Genomic DNA, 18,827 nt, shown 5'->3' with positions numbered 1-18,827 from the left:
GTCCCCTTAGTAGCCCAGGACCTGGGAGCGGCTTCCCGGCGCTGATGGCCTGCGTTCCTCTTTCTTTTGCGCAGGAATGAACTCAACGACCATCTGGACACCATCGACTCCAACCTGGATAACCTTCAGACGATGCTGACCACCCACGGCTTCAGCGTAGACACGAGCGCGCTGTTAGATGTGAGTATCCCGCTCCCTCCCGCCCGTCCTTCCAGGAGCCGGGCCCCAGCTGCGTCCCGCGGTACCCATGTGCGGGGGGTTTGCAGTGGCAGATGGACCACGGTAGCTTCGACCGTGAATTTCCACAGCACGCCTGGGTTTGCTTTCTTTCCCTGCACTAATCATTCTTTCCTTTGGCAGCTGTTTAGCCCTTCAATGACGGTTACAGACATGAACCTTCCCGACCTGGACAGCAGCCTTGCCAGTGTGAGTAGCTGTTAAAAATCCCTCCATGCGCACACAGCTGCCAGAATGAAGTGTGTCCTGCTGTTCCGCAGCAGCCTCTCCGTGTGATTAAAGGAAGGCTCTGACAGGCTCTGAAGAGTGTCCGGGCCAGCTCCGGCCCGAAGGGAGGGGATGTGGGAGAGAGGAGGAACGCGGAGCCCTGCGCCGGCTTGGGGAGCCGCCGGGGGGGAAATAATTCAATTAGCACTGCGGCTTTCTCTGAGCAGCTCATACGGAGAGCAGGGCTACTTCATCATTCATACGCGGTTAATTAGGTGCTGAGACTTCCATCTCTCCTGTGAGCTCTGCCCCCTGAACGTGGAAGTGCACTGAAGCCCGGAGAGCTGCATGTGGTTTCCATAAACCCTCCTTTTTGACTTTCGGAAATCGTCAGGGGGGTTTCTCAAGGCAAACTCCATCATGGGCCGTCTTATTTTATTTACTTGCGTATCGTCAGCGCTGAACGCCGTGCGAGGCACTGACGCGGGCTCTCCTCGCGAGAGCCAGCGTCGCCTGATAAAATGTTTTTCCGTTAGTTAATGGCGACGAGTCGAACGCAGCATTTCGTGGCTGCGTTGAGAAGGCGCTCGGAGCAGCGGGGTGGAAGTTACAGTCAAAACCGGAGGGTCCCAGACCCTCAAGAGTAGCCAGTAGCCTGATGACCGGAGTGCTCCCGGGCTGGGGCAGAGCCAGGTCCTGCTCCCTGCCCTGGCTCGGAGCAGCGTCTCCAGCCCCGTTGTTCTCCCAGCGCCGGGCTCTGCCCCGGGGACGCGGATCCGTATTTACGCAAAATGGAACAACTCCCTGAGAAAAAAGCGAGAGGGGAGACCCAAGACAAAACACCAGCCTGGGTGCTGCCCTGGGTGCAGGAGAGGGCGGCTGCTCCGGATCGCACCAAGCGGGAGGCTCCTGGTCCAGCTGATGCAGAGCGAGAGACCCTCAGCCGGTCTCTGACCCCTTTTTCCCCCTCCGCTGTTTTGTTTTTTGGGGTTTTTTTTAATCTGAAAGAGCACAAAGGGATCTTGTGGGGTTTTTTGGTTTGGTTTTTTTTTCCCCCGGTGCAGAACAGGAAACATCTTGAAAGTTTTTGCAAGACAGGAAAGCCCGGATTTAGTCTCCTTGCTGGGGACCTTGCGGGCCCGCAGGTGATGCCGCGCGTGCTCCTGGGGCGGCCGGGAAGAAGGCGTTTAATGCCGGTGAGGGAGAGCGCGGACGGCACCGTGCCCCTCTCCACAGGGCACCGTGAGAGACCTTGGGGCTTTTCCCTAAACCGAACAATTCCCACCAGCTCTTTTGGGGTACACCTTGCCCTGTGCTAGAGTTGGGGGGGGGGGGGGGTTAAAATGCAGAGCGGGAGTTCACGGCCGGTAATTCCGCAGTGTCTCCGGCGCCTGGACATTTCTCTGCTTTTTTTTGCTTCTTCCCGGTGGCTCGCCGGGTTCTTCGGGCGTTCACAGGGGAAAAAGGGCTGTAGGGGGACGGTGCAAAGGCCCGGAGAAGCGTTTCGCGCGTGCGCGGACCAACACCCGCCCCAAAAGTCGTTGAACGCGAGTTTCCGACTGACTGGAGGCTCTGCTGGGGCTGGCTGGGCAGGGAGAGCAGGACGAGGGATTAGCGGGATTCAGGAGGAGAACGTGAGCCGCGAAGATTTCGGTAACTCAGAAATGAATTACTTCGCGGCGTCGAGCTGGGAGTTACCCCGTAGAAAACCTGGAAGCGGGATTTACTGAAGGGGTCCTTTGAAATTTCGTGGCTCAGCTCTCCGGCTCAGGTAGGGTTTGGATGGAGGTCGCTTGGCTGTTGTTTTTCTCTGCTCTATAACGTTGGGTTTGTCGTCACCCAGCCGTCGCCCCCCCCGAGAACCGCCTGTGCTGGCTGTAGCCGAGCTGCGGCGTTCCTCACCTGCGGCCAGACGCTCGGTGCAGACCCGCGCGCTTCCCAAACGGCTCCCAAACGGCTCCCAGATGGCTTTTACCCAGCGCCAGTGCCGAAGCGGTAACAAAAAATGCTGGGTACACAGTTAAATACTCGCTAAGGTGACTTTTCCACGGCAGCGGTTGCTGTAATAAGCAGCCACAGGATTATTAGCTGGCTGTAAATCCGGAGAGGGGAAGTGATCCCGCAGGAGAGTCTCTGCCCGAGCGTTATTTTCCCGGCTCTGGGATCAGCAGGCTCAGCGCCGCGGCCCCCGGCCACGCTGGCTCTGGCAGGGCTCCCCCCCCAGCCCCCCCCCGATTTGGCAGCGAGCGGAGCTTCTCAGGTGGGCAGAGCGGGTTTCTCCCGCTTCCAAAGTTTTTCTCCCTTTAACACTCACGCCTCAGCCCTTTCCGGCCCTGTCGCGCCCGTGGGAGACGGGTGCGAAACGGGATCGTGTCCTCAGACCAGCTTGCCGGGACCTGCGGCTCCCGGGTGCTTTAGTAACTAGAAGACTTCCAATAAATAGAAGTAAATTTAAAAAATAAAATAAAACTGCGTCCCGAAGGCTTTCCCTGGGATTTTAGATCCTGAGATGCAGGGAGGCTTCGTGCTGTGATGGAAGGGACCTGCGAGAGCAGGGTGACGCGCGCCGCCTGGGAGCTGGAACGCTGCGCCGGGGCTGGGGTCGGCACCGGGCGCGTTCGCCGACGCCGCGTAAACCTCCGGGGATGTCTCTCTCCGCCTCCGCGCGGTTTCGAGACCGTACATCGCGGCTCGCCCTGCGCGGTGCGTGCCTGGGGGTCAGCACGGGGCGGGCACGGAGAGGACCCTCGCACCCCTGAGCCGTGCGAGGCGCTCACCCGTCCCCCCCCTTTCTCCCCGCAGATTCAGGATCTCCTTTCGTCCCAGGAGCAGCAGAAACCCACCGAGACGGAGGCCAGCGCAGCGGACGCAGGTACCAGCAGCCGGCTCGGCGTTTTAAGTGACTCCGTTGCATGAGAACCCTGGCTGCGGCGAAATCATTTCTCCTCCCAAAAAGCGTTTTTGGCTGAGGGGGATGAGGCGGTTGAGCGTGGAAAGGAGAGGATGGAGGAGGATCTTAGCTGCGTGGACAAATCCTTGGTGGGAGGGAACGAAAGCAGAGGGAGCCAGGCTCCCCTCGGCGGTGCCTGGGGACACGGCGAGGGGCTGTGGCACAAATGGAAACGCACGAAATTCCATCAGGACACAAGAAAAGGCTTTTTTACCTTGAGGGTGGTCAAGCTCTGGCACAGGCTGCCACCCCGGGAGATCCTCAGACAGGGTTGGCTCCGGGTGGCCCTGCCTTGAGGCCGGGGTCCAACCGGACGCGCTCGAGGTCCCGGCTCGTCCCAGCCCTCCTGGGATTTCTGTCTGCGTGGAATGGCGTGGGCTGTCACGGTGCTGCTCCTCCTTTGTGGCAGCAACCCCAGTCCCAGGCTCTGCGTCTCGCAGCCTGGTCGGGGCGCTCTCCCCGTGCTCTCCGTGCGTCCCCGGAGGCAGACGAAAGCCCCCGGTCCCTCACTGCGTGTCACAGAATCACAGAACGGTTTGGGCTGAAGGGACCTTTAAAGGCCACCCAGTGCCACCCCCTGCCCCGGGCAGGGACACCTCCCACCAGCCCAGGTTGCCCAAAGCCCCGTCCAACCTGGCCTTGAACCCCCCCAGGGATGGGGCAGCCACAGCTTCTCCGGGCAACCTGGGCCAGGGGCTCACCAGCTTCATCATGGAGAATTTCTTCCTTATTTTTAATCTCAATCTCCCCTCTTTTGGTTTAAAACCCTTCCCCCTCGTCCCGTGGCTCCCCTCCCTGCTCCAGAGTCCCTCCCCAGCTTTCCCGGAGCCCCTTGAGGGCCTGGAAGGGGCTGGAAGGTCTCCCCGGAGCCTTCTCCAGGCTGAAGCCCCCCAACTCTCTCAGCCTGTCCCCATGGGAGAGGGACTCCAGCCCCGCGATGTCCCAGAGATGAGGCTGGAACCCTGCTAAGGTCCGATTCTCGTTCCTTTGCTCACGTACCGAAAGGCCTTGCCCAAGTCCGGGTGTCTCCGGGCTGGAGCGACGAGGAGCGCCGCCTTCTTGCAGGCGGTGGGGAAGCGGTTGGCGGTGGTGGTTTCGAGAGCGAAACCACGTCGCCCTCGTTCCTCTCGCCCGCTGTTGGGTCAGCCCCCTGCCCTCCCCAAAAGCCTACCCTGGCGCCAACCCGGCTCTCTCCTTGCAGGCAAGCAGCTGGTGCACTACACGGCCCAGCCCCTCTTCCTGGTGGACTCCAGCGCCGTCGACATGGGGAGCGGGGACCTGCCCATCTTCTTCGAGCTGGGAGAAGGGCCCTATTTCACGGACGGAGACGAGTACTCGGAAGACCCCACCATCTCCCTCTTGTTGGGGACTGAGCAGCCCAAACCCAAGGACCCTGCGATATCCTAAGGCCCCCCGGGGCAGGGCGAAAAAGAGGAAGAGGAAGAATACGCACTAAAGGGAAATCCAGCCGTCAGCCTCCTCGCTTTGCACAGAACATTGAAAGCTCTAAACACCCTCTGGTTCGTGTTTGCTTCCCCCCGGCGCTGTGAGGATTTCATTTGTGTGTGTGCTTAACGAGGTGTTTTGAAACCTGCTTTAGATTCCAGCCACCCAGCGCTCCTCCAGTTTGGCGGCCGGCAGCGACGGAGGAAGTTGGGGAGGAAGGAGGAGGGAGGGCCGGGGGGGGGGGGGGGGGGTCCGGGCTGTGCGAGGAGCCCCCCCCCCACCCCACCCCACCCCACCATCCCGTGGTGATGGCCCAAACTACCGCGGAGGCCGGGACGGGCACCGCCGCGGTTCCGGTGAGCGGTTGGGAGAACCCGGAGAGCAGTCGGCCGGTCGCCCCGTCACGCTCCCGTTTCGTCCCCACCGACGCTGGCGGGGCTGGGGGGGGACACGGCCGCGGCGAAGGGCCTTGGAGGGGGACAGGGGGGAGCTGCTGCCCCCGGGGCCGGGGAGCGGGGTGCTCGCCGAGTGGGCAGGCGACGGGGGGGAGCTTTTCTGAGGAAGGGGGTTCCCCCACCGCCCCCGTCCCCTTCCCTCCTCGCCCCCCGGACAGGCGGATGCGATGGTTTTTAAGAGAGAAATAAAAAAGTTTGCCGATGTGGCGCCGGTGGGTTGGATCCCGTTGTGGTCTCTGCCTTGCGGTCTGATCCCCCGGGGGGGCTCGGGGTGCGCCCCGGAGCCCGGTTCCGCCTTCTCTCGGTTTTATTTCTTCTTGCTCTGTGTGTTTCTTTTTGATTGTTCCTTTTTGGGTTTGTTTTCCTTTTGCTTAGCAGTAAAAATTTGTACATTTACACTTCAGATTGTTAATAGTAAAAACTGTATTTTGAATTTTTACATGAGAGAAGAAGAACCCACTTCTATCTATATATATATAAATATCTCTCTATATATATACATACAAATATATATAAAACAAATGCTCTGTCACCTGGTGGCTTTTCTATGGTTGAAAAAAAGCTTTATTTTTGTCATCCGTTGGGGAAGCGGATGGGAGAAAGGTCCAGGAATTGCCCGTCGTGCCCCGGGACGCACCGTGCGGTGCCGGTGCGGGAGCCGGAGGTGTCACCGCGCACCCCGCGCGCGGGTGTCGCAGTCCTGCCCTGGGGCTCCCCCTCCTGAATCCCGGGCCGGGGCTCCGGGGCTGAGTTTTCCAGGATATTTCAGCGGAGGAGACGGCAGCGGGGCCCGCGTAGACACGCCGGAGGTGTGCTGGACGCTGCGCGCTCCTTTTAGGGGTGCTTTTTTTTCCTCAGAAAACCCATAAAAAATACCTTCGTTATGTTCAGAGCATTCAGACCTCCCTCCGTCCCGCTCTCCTCCGCTCGGGGGTGGTCGCTGCTTGGTCACCGCGAAGGCGTGGAGGCATCTCGGCGTCGGGTTCAACCGTAGCCGTGCAGCAGGTTGGACGTCGGGACAAGCCGGTGTCTTCTGCCGCCCGGGCTCCGTCTTCGAGGGCAGCGGTGGCGGCGCCCAGGAGCTGCTTCACCCGAGATCCGTTGGGTTCCTGCCCTTCCCGACGAGACGAGAAGTCGCGCTGGGCCAACCTGTCACCGTCACCTCGTCCAAAACGCAGTCCGTGGAGGACAGGAACGCCGGAGTCCCACAGGTGTCAACGCACACCCTGAAACGCACCGTCGGGGACCGGGTGCGGGTGGTGCTGAGCTCGAAGGCGAAGTCCCCGTTGTCCCTCACTGGGCGCCAAAACGGGTTGGGGGCCAAGTTGTCTGCTTTGGGGTCTGACCCAGGGAGGGGGACACGATGGTGCGTCATGGGGCCAGCGCATCTTGATGCGCCATTGTGTCTGCTTTAGGCAGGTCACTCGTTCGTGCCGTTGAGCGTCTCCTGCCCACGGGAACGTGCTGCCTGCTCCGGGGCTGTCGCGGTGACCCGCTCTGCCGTTACCTTTGGAGCTGCGGGGCAGGGACGGTGCCAAATGTCTTCTGTCCCATGGGCTGGACGCTCTGCTGTGCGGGGACATCAAAGAATGGTTTGGGTTGGAAGGGACCTTCCTTGAAGATCATCTCGTTCCAATCCCCCTGCCACGGGCAGGGACATCTCCCACTAGGCTTTGAGCAACCTGGTCTAGGTGAAGATGTCCCTGCCCATGGCAGGGGCTTGGACTAGATGGTCTTGAAGGTCCCCTCCAACCCAAACCAGTCTGATCCTGTGATGTCCCCGCACAGCAGAGTGTCCAGCCCATGGGGTGGGGGACATTCCACACCAGACGCCTTCTCTGGCTCAGTCTGGCCTTGGCTTGGCCCGCTCAGAGGTGGTGTCCCCTCCGAATGGTGGTGGCCTGTGCTCCTCCTTTCTGTTAGAGCTTGAAATCGCTCCACTTACAGCTTTCTCCACGTTCTGCCTTCGGCTTTGCTTTGCTGGTTGTTTCCCCAGCGTTGTCCGCCCCACGCGGCTGAAGTCGTCCCCTCCGTGGACATCTGCTCTGCCAACGCTGGGTTCATCTTTGGGACCGAGAGCTGTGCCAGGAGACGGGAATTGCCACGGCGAGGGGAGGATGGCGAATTCAAGATGAGACCTGTGTGTGCGTTTGCCCAAAATCACCTGATTTGCAGGTCTGTGGTGCCGTGAGCTCGGCCCGTGTCATGGCCAAGGGCCCCAGGTACATGGCGAGAAGGATGAGGGAGCCTCAAGCCCTGCCTTCAGGATTGATGTGGTGCTGGAAAACCATCCCGTTGCTTGAGAAGGTCATTATAGAACCAGGAATCATGGAATGGTTTGGGTGGGAAGGGACCTTTGAAGGCCATCGAGTCCCACCACCCTGCCCTGGGCAGGGACACCTTCACCGGCACCAGGTTGCTCCGAGCCCCGTCCAACCTGGCCTTGAGCCCCTCCAGGGATGCGGCAGCCACAGCTTCTCGGGGCAACCTGGGCCAGGGGCTCACCAGCTTCATCATGGAGAATTTCTGCCTTATTTTTAATCTCAATCTCCCCTCTTTTGGTTTAAAACCCTTCCCCCTCGTCCCGTGGCTCCCCTCCCTGCTCCAGAGTCCCTCCCCAGCTTTCCCGGAGCCCCTTGAGGGCCTGGAAGGGGCTGGAAGGTCTCCGCGGAGCCTTCTCTTCTCCAGGCTGAACCCCCCCAGCTCTCTCAGCCTGTCCTCCCAGCAGAGGGGCTCCAGCCCTCCCGGCATCTCCGGGGCCTCCTCCGGCCCTGCTCTGACGCCTCCGTGTCTCCCCTGTGCTGAGGGCTCCAGAGCTGGAGGCAGGCTGGGGATGGAGGGGTGGAGAGCAGCCCTGCCGAGAAGGACTTGGTGGGGATGGAGGGGGAAAAGCTGGCCATGACCTGGCAGCCCGGAAAGACGCCCCCATCCAGACCCTCAAGGGGCTCCGGGAAAGCTGGGGAGGGACTCTGGAGCAGGGAGGGGAGCCACGGGATGAGGAGGGACGGTTTTAAACCAAAAGAGGGGAGATTTAGGTGAGATATTGGGAAGAAATTGTTTGCTGTGAAGGTGGTGAGCCCCTGGCTCCGGGTCCCCCGAGTGCCGCAGGAGCCCCTCGCTCCGGGCGGGCCGTAACGATCCCAACTAATCGTGTGTGACGCGGGCGGGCGGCTCGCATGATCTCATCCCGGCTAACGAGGGAAATGGCTGGACTGGAAAATCTCCCCCCGCCCCAGTAATTCATCACCCGCCGCCGGAGACACCCCGTCCCCCTCGCGCCCGCGGTAACAGGAGCCACCGAGCACCGCGGGGGACGGGGACGCTGGTGGGGGGGAGACGGGGGGACGGGGGGACGGGCAGGGTCCCCTCACGCTGCCGCTGCGGGGCCACCCCGATGAACCCGGGGGCAACCGGCCAGGAGAGGGTCCCACGGAGGGGCTGCGACGTGGAAATGGGGTTGGGGGGGAGCCCCCCGTTGGGCTGCTCAATAACCACCCCCCCCCCCCCAGGGTCCCCCTGCGCAGACCCCCAGCCCTTTGGGGTCCCCAGGGTCCCCCCGGGTTATTCCCACCGCCGCGGGTGGCACTTTCCCAGTGCCGGGAGCGGACCCCAGCGGGGAACCCCCAGTTTAGCTCGGAGGCAGCCCGGGAGCTTCCCGGGGGTCCCCTCGCCACCTCCATCCCGCCATCCCCAATCCTGGGGGTCTTTCCCCTGCCCCCCCCGCCCCCCCCCCCAGCTCCCTGTGGATGCTGGAAAACGGTCGCAGGAAATCCCAGCGGATGGAGCCAAGGCTGGGCCCAGCCCCGCATGAGCCTGGGACGGGGCCGGGGTGGGGGCGACACACCGGCGGGGGCCGCCTCAGCCGGGATCGGGACCGAGTTGGCGTCATTAAAATTAGTAAAAAGCATTTTTTGGCCTTTTCTGTCGCGGGTAACGGAGACACATCCCTTGCGAGGAAAGGCTCCGGGATGGACGGGACGGGCAACGGGAACACGGCGCCGGGGAGGGACGTCGGCGAGAGCCTCCCGGGACCCAGGAATAACGGGGGACACGGCACGAGCCGCGGCCCCGGCGCGGGGCGAAGGGACGGGCACCGGCAGGGACAAGGCGCCGGCCACCACCGCGGCCATGCCGGTAGCCACCGCCGAGGGCGAGGTGTGCGGGAAAGTCAAACACACGGCGCTAATTCCCCGGTTCCCTTCGTCACCTCCCGGCAAACGGCAGCCCCGCGCCGGAGCTGGGCCCGAGGTGTTTAATAGCCCTTAAATAGATCATTCGGGGGTTTTATTCCCCAAATTTTGGGGTTGGTTTTTTTTTTTTTTTGAACCCGTGTTAACTTTTGGCCTCCGGAGCTGCTGCCGGTGGGATGCGCCGGTGGCGGGGCCGGTGGCGGGGGCCGGGGTGGGGGGGGGTCAGGGATGGGTGCCAGGGCAGCGCGGCCATCGGGGATGGGGTTTCACGCCTTCATTAAAGGTGTTGGCAGATGAGCCCGTTAACGAGCGCGGCTGTTGGCCGGGGCTCCCCGGCTCGGCGCGCATGGGGCCGGGGTGGGGGCAAGGCGGGGGGGGGGTTCGCCGTGGGGCTGGGGAGGGGACGGTGCCCCGGCTGTTGGGGTCCACCATGGAGAAGTGAGGGTGCCACCGCCCCAGGGCTCGGGGACAGGGACGGGGGACAGTCCCGGTCTCAGGATGGACTCGGGGGGGGCTCTGCGACGGCGGGGGCTGTGCCGGCGGCAGCGGGGGGGGGGGTCTGCGCCCAGCACCCCACCTCTCCGCTCCCCCGTGTCCATCCCACCACCATCCTCTGGCCGGCCAGACCCCCAGCTCCGCACCTGCGTTGGAGGGGGGGGTCTGGTACCTCCATCCCACGCATCCCCCCATGGTGCCGAGCGGGGCGAGGGGCCGCAGCCGCACTGTGACCCCCCCACCCCGGGCAGTGGGTCCAGCGGCCGTGGGGTGCCCGCACCCCGGTTCCACCACACCACGCGGCCTCTGCAGGGATCTTTATTGGGGGAGGACATGGGGGAGGACAGGGGGGGGCGCGAGCGGCTGGGGGCGGCTCTGCTGGCAGCCCCCACCCCGGGGGCGCGTGGAGGGGTCCGGCCACTTCCACGGCCCCTGCCCCACGGCGGACCCCCACTCCCCGGCCATCCCGCAGCCCCCAGCGAACCCCCGGGGCGGCACCGGGGTGCGAGGGGAGCCTCGCGCTGTGCCGGGGTGGGGGGGTCGCCCCGCCGTGGGGTGCAGGCTGGGCCGTGGGGCTGAGGAAAGGGGGCTGCGGGGGTCGCGGCGAGGACTGGTGGGGCACAGAAGGAGCCGGGGCAGGGGGGACAGGGGGCAGCAGCAGGAAAGCTGGGGGGAGGACGGCGTCCCGGGAGGCATCTCCGACGAGGCTCGGGCCGTCTCAGATCCCTGGGGAGGGAGAGCCCGCGTCAGCCATGCGCCCCCCGTGTCCCCCCCCCCCCCCCCGTCATCGTCGTGTCGTCCCCCCCCGTGCCACCCCCCCCCAGCCCCGCTGTCACCTTGGGACGCCAGGGCCTCCTCCGAGTCGGCGTCGCGCTCCATTCCTGCGGACGAGGGGAGACGTCGGGGCTGGGGGCGGGCAGCGGCATGGCCCCCCCACCCCCCACCCCACCAACATGATACGACTCCCTGGGTAACGGGGCACCCCCCACTAACGAGGTGCCCCCCCACTAAACGGGGCACCCCCAGCTAACGGGGCACCCCCCGCTAATGGGGGTACCTACCCCTTGCTAACGGGGCACCACCCGCTAACGAGGCACCCCCCCACTAAACGGGGCACCCCCAGCTAACGAGGCACCCCCCCCACTAAACAGGGCACCCCCCGCTAATGGGGTACCTACCCCTTGCTAACGGGCCACCCCCCGCTAACGGGGCACCCCCAGCTGATGGGGCACCCCCCCGCTGACGGGGCACCCCTGGGACTGCAGCAACACACAGGGGACCAAGACAAATCCCCCCTCCCCAATACTGCATCCCTGGGCAGGGTGCCGGGACCCCCAGGGGATGCTCAGCCTCCTGGGGGGGGCAGCACTGGCTTTGGGGGGGGGGGGGGGGGTGTCTCACCCTCCTCCGACTCGTTGGACTGGGCTGGGACATCCACGACGGGACCTGCGGGAGGGCAGAGAGCCGGGGGGGGGGGCGGTTTCAGCGTCCGACGGGACACCCCCACCCCCCCCCCCCCACCCCCCCCAGGCCTCGGGGGCAGAGCGTGGGTCACCCACCGGCCCGGGCCTCCCCGGCGAGGGGCTCCGCGCTGAAGGAGCCGCTGTTGAGGGCGTCGAGGCTGGAGGAGTCGCTGCCGAGGGACCCCCGCGTCGAGTCGTCGTCGCCCGGCGGCCGCTCCGCCCCCTCGAAGCTGAGGGAGGTGACACCTGCGGGGGAGGGACGGGAGCGGGGGGGGGGGGGCACGGGGTCCCTTGGTGTTGGGGGGGGGGACACGGGGGGGAGGGTGGGGGTGGGGGGGGCGGCGCAGCCCGGGCAGGGTCCGGGGACACCGCGGCGGGGGGTCTGCGGGCGCGCTGGTGTGGGCCCCCTGTACGGGTGGGGGGGTCCCTGCCTGCTGGGAGGGGGTCTGGGCCCGTGTTGGGGGTCCCTGAGCCCAGGGTGGGGGTCCATGCAGGCAGGACGGGGTCTGGGCCCGTGTTGGGGGGTCCCTGTGCCCAGGGTGGGGGTCCATGCAGGCAGGACGGGGTCAGTGCCCAGCTTGGAGGGTCCCTGTGCCCATGGTGGGGGTCCATGCAGGCAGGACAGGGGTCTGTGCCCAATTTGGAGGGTCCCTGTGCCCAGGGTGGGGGTCCCTGCCTGCTGGGAGGGGGTCTGTGCCCAATTTGGAGGGTCCCTGAGCCCAGGGTGGGGGTCCATGCAGGCAGGACAGGGGTCTGTGCCCATGTTGGGGGGTCCCTGTGCCCAGGGTGGATGTCCCTGCCTGCTGGGAGGGGGTCTGTGCCCATGTTGGGGGGTCCCTGTGCCCAGGGTGGGGGTCTGTGCCTGCAGGACGGGGGTTTGTGTCCGTGTTGGGTGTCCCTGAGCCCAGGGTGGGGGTCCATGCCCATGTTGGGGGGTCCCTGTGCCCAGGGTGGGGGTCCAGGCAGGGGCAGGATGGGGGTCTGTGCCTGTGTTGGGGGGTCCCTGTGCCCAGGGTGGGGGTCCCTGCCTGCTGGGTGGGGGTCTGTGCCCGTGTTGGGGGTTCTTGAGCCCAGGGTGGGGGTCCATGCAGGCAGGACAGGGGTCTGTGCCCAATTTGGAGGGTCCCTGAGCCCAGGGTGGGGGTCCATGCAGGCAGGACAGGGGTCTGTGCCCATGTTGGGGGGTCCCTGTGCCCAGGGTGGATGTCCCTGCCTGCTGGGAGGGGGTCTGTGCCCATGTTGGGGGGTCCCTGTGCCCAGGGTGGGGGTCCAGGCAGGGGCAGGATGGGGGTCTGTGCCCGTGTTGGGGGGTCCCTGTGCCCAGGGTGGGGGTCCCTGCCTGCTGGGTGGGGGTCTGTGCCCGTGTTGGGGGTCCTTGAGCCCAGGGTGGGGGTCCATGCAGGCAGGACAGGGGTCTGTGCCCAATTTGGAGGGTCCCTGTGCCCAGGGTGGGGGTCCCTGCCTGCTGGGAGGGGGTCTGTGCCCATGTTGGGGGGTCCCTGTGCCCAGGGTGGGGGTCTGTGCCTGCAGGACGGGGGTTTGTGTCCGTGTTGGGTGTCCCTGAGCCCAGGGTGGGGGTCCGTGCCCATGTTGGGGGGTCCCTGTGCCCAGGGTGGGGGTCCAGGCAGGGGCAGGATGGGGGTCTGTGCCTGTGTTGGGGGGTCCCTGTGCCCAGGGTGGGGGTCCCTGCCTGCTGGGTGGGGGTCTGTGCCCGTGTTGGGGGTCCTTGAGCCCAGGGTGGGGGTCCATGCAGGCAGGACAGGGGTCTGTGCCCAATTTGGAGGGTCCCTGAGCCCAGGACGGGGGTCTGTGCAAGCAGGACAGGGGTCTGTGCCCGTGTTGGGGGGGGTCCCTGTGCCCAGGGTGGGGGTCCAGGCAGGGGCAGGATGGGGGTCCGTGCCCCTGTTGGAGGGTCCCTGTGCCCAGAGCGGGGGTCTGTGCCTGCGGGGCAGGGTCCGTGCCCACATGGCGCAGCCCCGTGCCGGTGCCCGGCCGTGCCACCGGGCCCCCAGCCCAGCCCTACCTTTGCCCAGGCGCTGTGCCGAGGTGGTGAGATCACCTGGGGGGGGGGGGGGGGGGGGTGGTGGAAAAGGGGGGGTCAGGAGGAGCCGGGGGGCAGAGACCCCGGGGTGCCACCCCCGGTCCGTGCCCCAGCCGGGGGTCCGGCCGCCCCTGGCCCTCCGGGGGCTCGCCGAGAGCTGCCTCCCCGTCCGGCTGCCGCGTCCCCACGCCGACGCTCACTCTCTCCGGAGGCCTCCAGCCTGGCGGGGCTGACGGGCTCTGGAAGAGACGAGCAGGGGGACGTGAGCCCCGGGGTGCCCACGCTCTGCCCACCCCACCCCCCCCACCCCCCCCCTCCACCACAACCACCAGCCCCCTCCAGGCCTTGACCGGGAGGGAAACTGAGGCACGGAGGCCGCAGGTCCCAGCTCCCGGCCGGGCGGTGCTGGGGGGGGGGGGGGGGCTGCGTGGGGCAGGGTCGTCCCCCCGCCGAGGCGCTGGCCCAGCCCCGGTCCCCTACCTGGCGTCTGTCCTTCTGCAGAAAGGGCCACGTCCAGGGTGCTCGCGGGCTCTGCGGGGACACGGGGTGGGGGGCAGGGACAGGGAGCACGTCCCGGACACCGCAGCCCCGGGGGATCGGGGACCGCGGCGGGTGTCCCCAGGAGACCCCAGTACCCCAACCCCCTCCCTTCCGCCACATAGGGATCCCCCCGTGCTGCTGGGTGGCAGCACCCGCTGGGACCCCTGCCCTGGGCACCCAGGGTGCCCCCAGCCCTCTGTCCCCGGCCCCCCAGCCCCCTTACCATCGGCCATCACGGCGGCCAGGACCAGGAGGGCGACCATGGCCAACGCCGGGGCCCTGCGGAGGAGACGCGGCGTTTGGGGACCCCAGAGCACCCCTCACTGCTCCTGGTCCACCCGCAGACACCCCCCCGTGCCCCCAGGGTCCCCTCCCCGGCCCGGCCCCCCAGTACCAACCCCTTCCTGGGGAGCCCCCAGGGCTCCTACAGGGCCCTGCAGACCCCATGGTCCCTGTCCCCACCCTGGCGTCACCCCAGGCAGGGCATGGGGCTGCGGTCCCCAACCCCATGATGGTGTCCCCCCAGCTCCGGCCACGCCGGGCTGCGGTCCCTGTCCCCACCCTGGTGTCCCCCCAGCTCCAGGCAGGGCATGGGGTCCCCGTCCCCACGCTGGCATCACCCCAAAGGGGTTGCACCCCATGGGGCTGCAGTCCCTGTCCCCATGCCAGTGTCCCCCCAGCTCCAGGCAGGGCATGGGGCTGCGGTCCCCGTCCCCACACTGGTGTCACCTCAGGCAGGGCATGGGGCCGCAGTCCCTGTCCCCACCCTGGCGTCACCCCAGGCAGGGCATGGGGCCGCGGTCCCTGTCCCCACCCTGGTGTCCCCCCAGCTCCAGGCAGGGCATGGGGTCCCCATCCCCACGCTGGCGTCACCCCAGATGGGGTGCACCCCATGGGGCTGTTGTCCCTGTCCCGACGCTGGTGTCCCCCCAGCTCCAGGCAGGGCATGGGGCTGCGGTCCCCATCCCCACGCTGGTGTCCCCATCCCCATGCTGGTGTTCCCCCAGCTCCAGGCAGGGCATGGGGCCCCCATCCCCACGCTGGCGTCACCCCAAAGGGGGTGCACCCCATGGGGCTGAGGTCCCTGTCCCCATGCCAGTGTCACCCGAGCTCCAGGCAGGGCATGGGGCTGCGGTCCCTGTCCCCACCCTGGTGACACCCCAGGCAGGGCATGGGGCCGCAGTCCCCGTCCCCAACCTGGTGTCCCCCCAGCTCCAGGCAGGGCATGGGGTCCCCATCCCCACGCTGGCGTCACCCCAAAGGGGGTGCACCCCATGGGGCTGAGGTCCCTGTCCCCATGCCAGTGTCACCCGAGCTCCAGGCAGGGCATGGGGCTGCGGTCCCCGTCCCCACACTGGTGTCACCTCAGGCAAGGCATGGGGCCGCAGTCCCTGTCCCCACCCTGGCGTCACCCCAGGCAGGGCATGGGGCCGCGGTCTCTGTCCCCACCCTGGTGTCCCCCCAGCTCCAGGCAGGGCATGGGGTCCCCATCCCCACGCTGGCGTCACCCCAGATGGGGTGCACCCCATGGGGCTGCAGTCCCTGTCCCCACACTGGTGTCACCTCAGGCAGGGCATGGGGCTGCGGTCCCCGTCCCCACGCTGGTGTCACCTCAGGCAGGGCATGGGGCCGTGGTCCCCGTCCCCACGCTGGTGTCCCCCCAGCTCCGGCCACCCCAGGCTGCAGGCAGGCTGGGGGGGACCCCAGGCGAGGTGCCCGGAGGAGGTGACCCCTCTACAGAGCATCCCCTGCCGCAGCCCCCGGCCTTGGCGGACCCCGCGTCCTGGCCTTGTCCCTGCCCCGTGCTGGATCCGGGCCAACCTGGGGGCCACAGGCCTGGGGCAGGAGACGCCGCAGCTCCCCCCCCGCCCCCCCCCCCCCCCCCGCGGCTGCATGGGGGGTGCCCGGGAACCCCACAACCAGCCGGGGAGCAGTGGGACAGCTGGGGGGGACTGCCACATGCCAGGGGGTCAGGGGCATCCCAGAATTGCCCCCAGGACCCCCCAGAGCTGCCGGCAGATGCCCCCAGGACCCCCCCAGAGCTGGAGGAGGTGCCCTGGGACCCCTCAAGGCTGTCTAGAGATGCCCCCCAGAGCCGACGGGAGGTGCCCCCAGGACCCCCCCCAGCTCTCCCAGGGAGATGCCCATCTGGGACTCCCTCAATGCTGCCATGGGATGCCCACCCAGGACCCCCCAGAGCTGCTGGGAGATGCCCCAGGACCCCCCAGTGCTGCCGGGAGATGCCCCTCAGAGCTGCCGGGAGATGCCCCCAGGACCCCCCAGAGCTGCCGGGAGATGCCCCCCAGAGCTGCTGGGAGATGCTCCAGGACCCCCCCACTGCTGCCAGGTGGTGCCCACCGGGAATGCCCCCGGTGCTGCCAGGAGATGCCCCCCAGAGCTGCCGGGAGATGCCCCCCAGAGCTCCTAGGAGATGCCCCCAGGACCCCCCAGAGCTGCTGGGAGATGCTCCAGGGCCCCCCCACTGCTGCCAGGTGGTGCCCACCGGGAATGCCCCCGGTGCTGCCAGGAGATGCCCCCCAGAGCTGCCGGGAGATGCCCCCAGGACCCCCCAGAGCTGCCAGGAGCTGCCCCCTGAGCCCCCAGAGCTGCCAGGAGATGCCCACCGGGGATGCAGGGAGATGCCCCCAGGACCCCCCAGAGCTGCCGGGAGATGCCCCCCGAGCCCCCGCCGGGGGCAGCGTCGGGGTCCCGGTGCCCCCGTTCCCCCTCGCCGCCCCCATCTCGCCCCCTCCCCAGGCTGGGGTCAGCAGAGCGGGGGTCCCCGCCGTCCCCGGGGTCCCCGCCGTCCCCGGGGCTCACCTGCGGGGCTGGGCCATGCCTGCGGCTGCGGGGCTGGCGGCGCTGCGGGGAGCCGGCCCGGCGCCGCCCGGGGCCGTTATAGCCGCATGGGGCTGGGGAGGAGCCAGGTGGCTGCGGGCCAGCCAATCCCCGCACCGGCACCGGCACTGCGGCTCCGCACCGGCTCCGCACCGGGCACCGGCATCACCCCCGGGGCATCACCCCCGGCACTGCGGCTCCGCACCGGCTCCGCACCGGGCACCGGCATCACCCCCGGGGCATCACCCCCGGCACTGCGGCTCCGCACCGGCACCGGCACTGGCCACCAGTATTCCCCGGTCCGAATGGCACTGGGAGCCCCCGTGCCGTTGCAGGGACCCCAGACCCATGTCGGGGACCCCCCCAGCACCAGTTTGGGGACCCCAGACCCATGACTGGGACCCCCAGCACCACTTTGGGGACCCCAGAGCCATGTCCGGGACCCCCCCAGCACCACTTTGGGGACCCCAGAGCCATGTCCGGGACGCCCCCAGCACCAATTTGGGGACCCCAGACCCATGACTGGGACCCCCCAGCACCACTTTGGGGACCCCAAAGCCACGTCCAGGACCCTCCCAGCACCACTTTCAGGACCCCAGACCCATGTCCGGGACCCCCCCAGCACCACTTTGGGGACCCTAGTCCCATGACCAGGACCCCCAGCACCACTTTGGGGACCCCAGACCCATGTCCGGGACCCCCCCAGCACCACTTGGGGGACCCCAGACCCATGTCCGGGACCCCCAGCACCACAGCGGGGACCCCAGACCCATGTCGGGGACCCCCCCAGCACTAGTTTGGGGACCCCAGACCCATGACTGGGACCCCCAGCACCACAGCAGGGACCCCAGAGCCACGATCGGGACCCCCCAGCACCACAGCGGGGACCCCAAACCCATGTCCAGGACCCCCCAGCACCACTTTGGGGACACCAGAGCCATGACCAGGACACCCCCAGCACCACAGCGGGGACCCCAGACCCATGATCGGGACCCCCCAGCACCACAGCAGGGACCCCAGACCCATGTCCGGGACCCCCCAGCACCACTTTGGGGACCCCAGAGCCATGACTGGGACCCCCAGCACCACAGTGGGGACCCCAGACCCATGTCGGGGACCCCCCCAGCACCACTTTGGGGACCCCAGAGACATAACTGGGACCCCCAGCACCACAGCAGGGACCCCAGAGCCATGATCGGGACCCCCCAGCACCACTTTGGGGACCCCAGACCCATGTCTGGAACCCCCCCAGCACCACTTTGGGGACCCCAGACCCATGACCAGGACCCCCAGCACCACAGCAGGGACCCCAGACCCATGTCCGGGACCCCCCAGCACCACGTTGGGGACCCCAGAGCCATGACTGGGACCCCCAGCACCACAGCGGGGACCCCAGACCCATGTCCGGGACCCCCCAGCACCACTTTGGGGACCCCCGACCCATGACTGGGACCCCCCAGCACCACTTTGGGGACCCCCGACCCAGCACCGTTCCTGGGTACCACGGACCAGCTCTGGGGACCCCCGAAGCCAGAGCCCCAGCAGGGACCCTCCAGTGCCGCTGGGCATTGGGGGGCGCTGGGCATGGTGAGGGGCGGGGGGGGGGGGGTTGGCCACCCCTTGCCCCTCTCCCTGGGGTCCCCCTGGACCTCCCTGTCCTCGGCTCCCCGGGGGCTGCCATGGGGGGACACCCCTCCCCACCCCAAGCAGGCAGCACCCCCTTCCCGGGGGCACCCTGACCCACACAGCGCCCCCCCCCCCCTCCCCGGGCTCTGGGGCTGTGGTGGAGCCGGGGGGGGTCCCATCCCCGCCCTGCCACCCCCTGTCCCCCCCCCCTCCAGCCCGAACAAGGGGCCCTTTGTGGCCGGGGCAGCTCAAAGCCCCTTTGTTCCCCGGATTATGGGGTTGCGGGGGGGGGGGGCAGCGCCGGCTCCGGTGTCCTGTGGGGCCGGGGGGACGATGGGG

General features: G+C 67.3%; 3 protein-coding genes across 7 annotated transcripts in view; 2 read left to right on the top strand and 1 right to left on the bottom strand.

Annotated features, from left to right (window-relative positions):
- HSF1 (heat shock transcription factor 1) overlaps window positions 1-5,827 on the top strand; it is an 81,263-nt gene extending 75,436 nt beyond the window's left edge. For 3 of the 5 annotated variants that reach the window (XM_054189716.1, XM_054189720.1, XM_054189719.1), the window contains exons 10-13: window positions 75-180; window positions 361-426; window positions 3,247-3,316; window positions 4,596-5,827. In XM_054189716.1, the coding sequence (XP_054045691.1) occupies window positions 75-180; window positions 361-426; window positions 3,247-3,316; window positions 4,596-4,801 (448 nt within the window). In that variant the 3' untranslated portion in view covers window positions 4,802-5,827. The remainder of the gene's footprint in view (window positions 1-74; window positions 181-360; window positions 427-3,246; window positions 3,317-4,595) is intronic. The other 2 variants (XM_054189717.1, XM_054189718.1) reach the window with 2 other exon arrangements.
- Window positions 1-18,827, bottom strand: part of LOC128904854 (uncharacterized) — a 216,756-nt gene that overhangs the window by 82,715 nt on the left and 115,214 nt on the right. The gene's annotated exons all lie outside the window — the stretch shown is intronic.
- Window positions 16,931-18,827, top strand: part of PLEC (plectin) — a 21,567-nt gene continuing 19,670 nt past the window's right edge. Inside the window, exon 1 of the mRNA XM_054193370.1 lies at window positions 16,931-17,161. Coding sequence (XP_054049345.1) covers window positions 16,931-17,161 — 231 coding nt within the window. The remainder of the gene's footprint in view (window positions 17,162-18,827) is intronic.

This window comes from Rissa tridactyla, chromosome 2 (assembly GCF_028500815.1).
Source record: "Rissa tridactyla isolate bRisTri1 chromosome 2, bRisTri1.patW.cur.20221130, whole genome shotgun sequence".
In the NCBI taxonomy this organism is placed as follows: domain Eukaryota; kingdom Metazoa; phylum Chordata; class Aves; order Charadriiformes; family Laridae; genus Rissa; species Rissa tridactyla.
The sequence above is the reverse complement of the archived record's forward strand: the minus strand, read 5'-3'. Positions and strand labels throughout refer to the sequence as shown.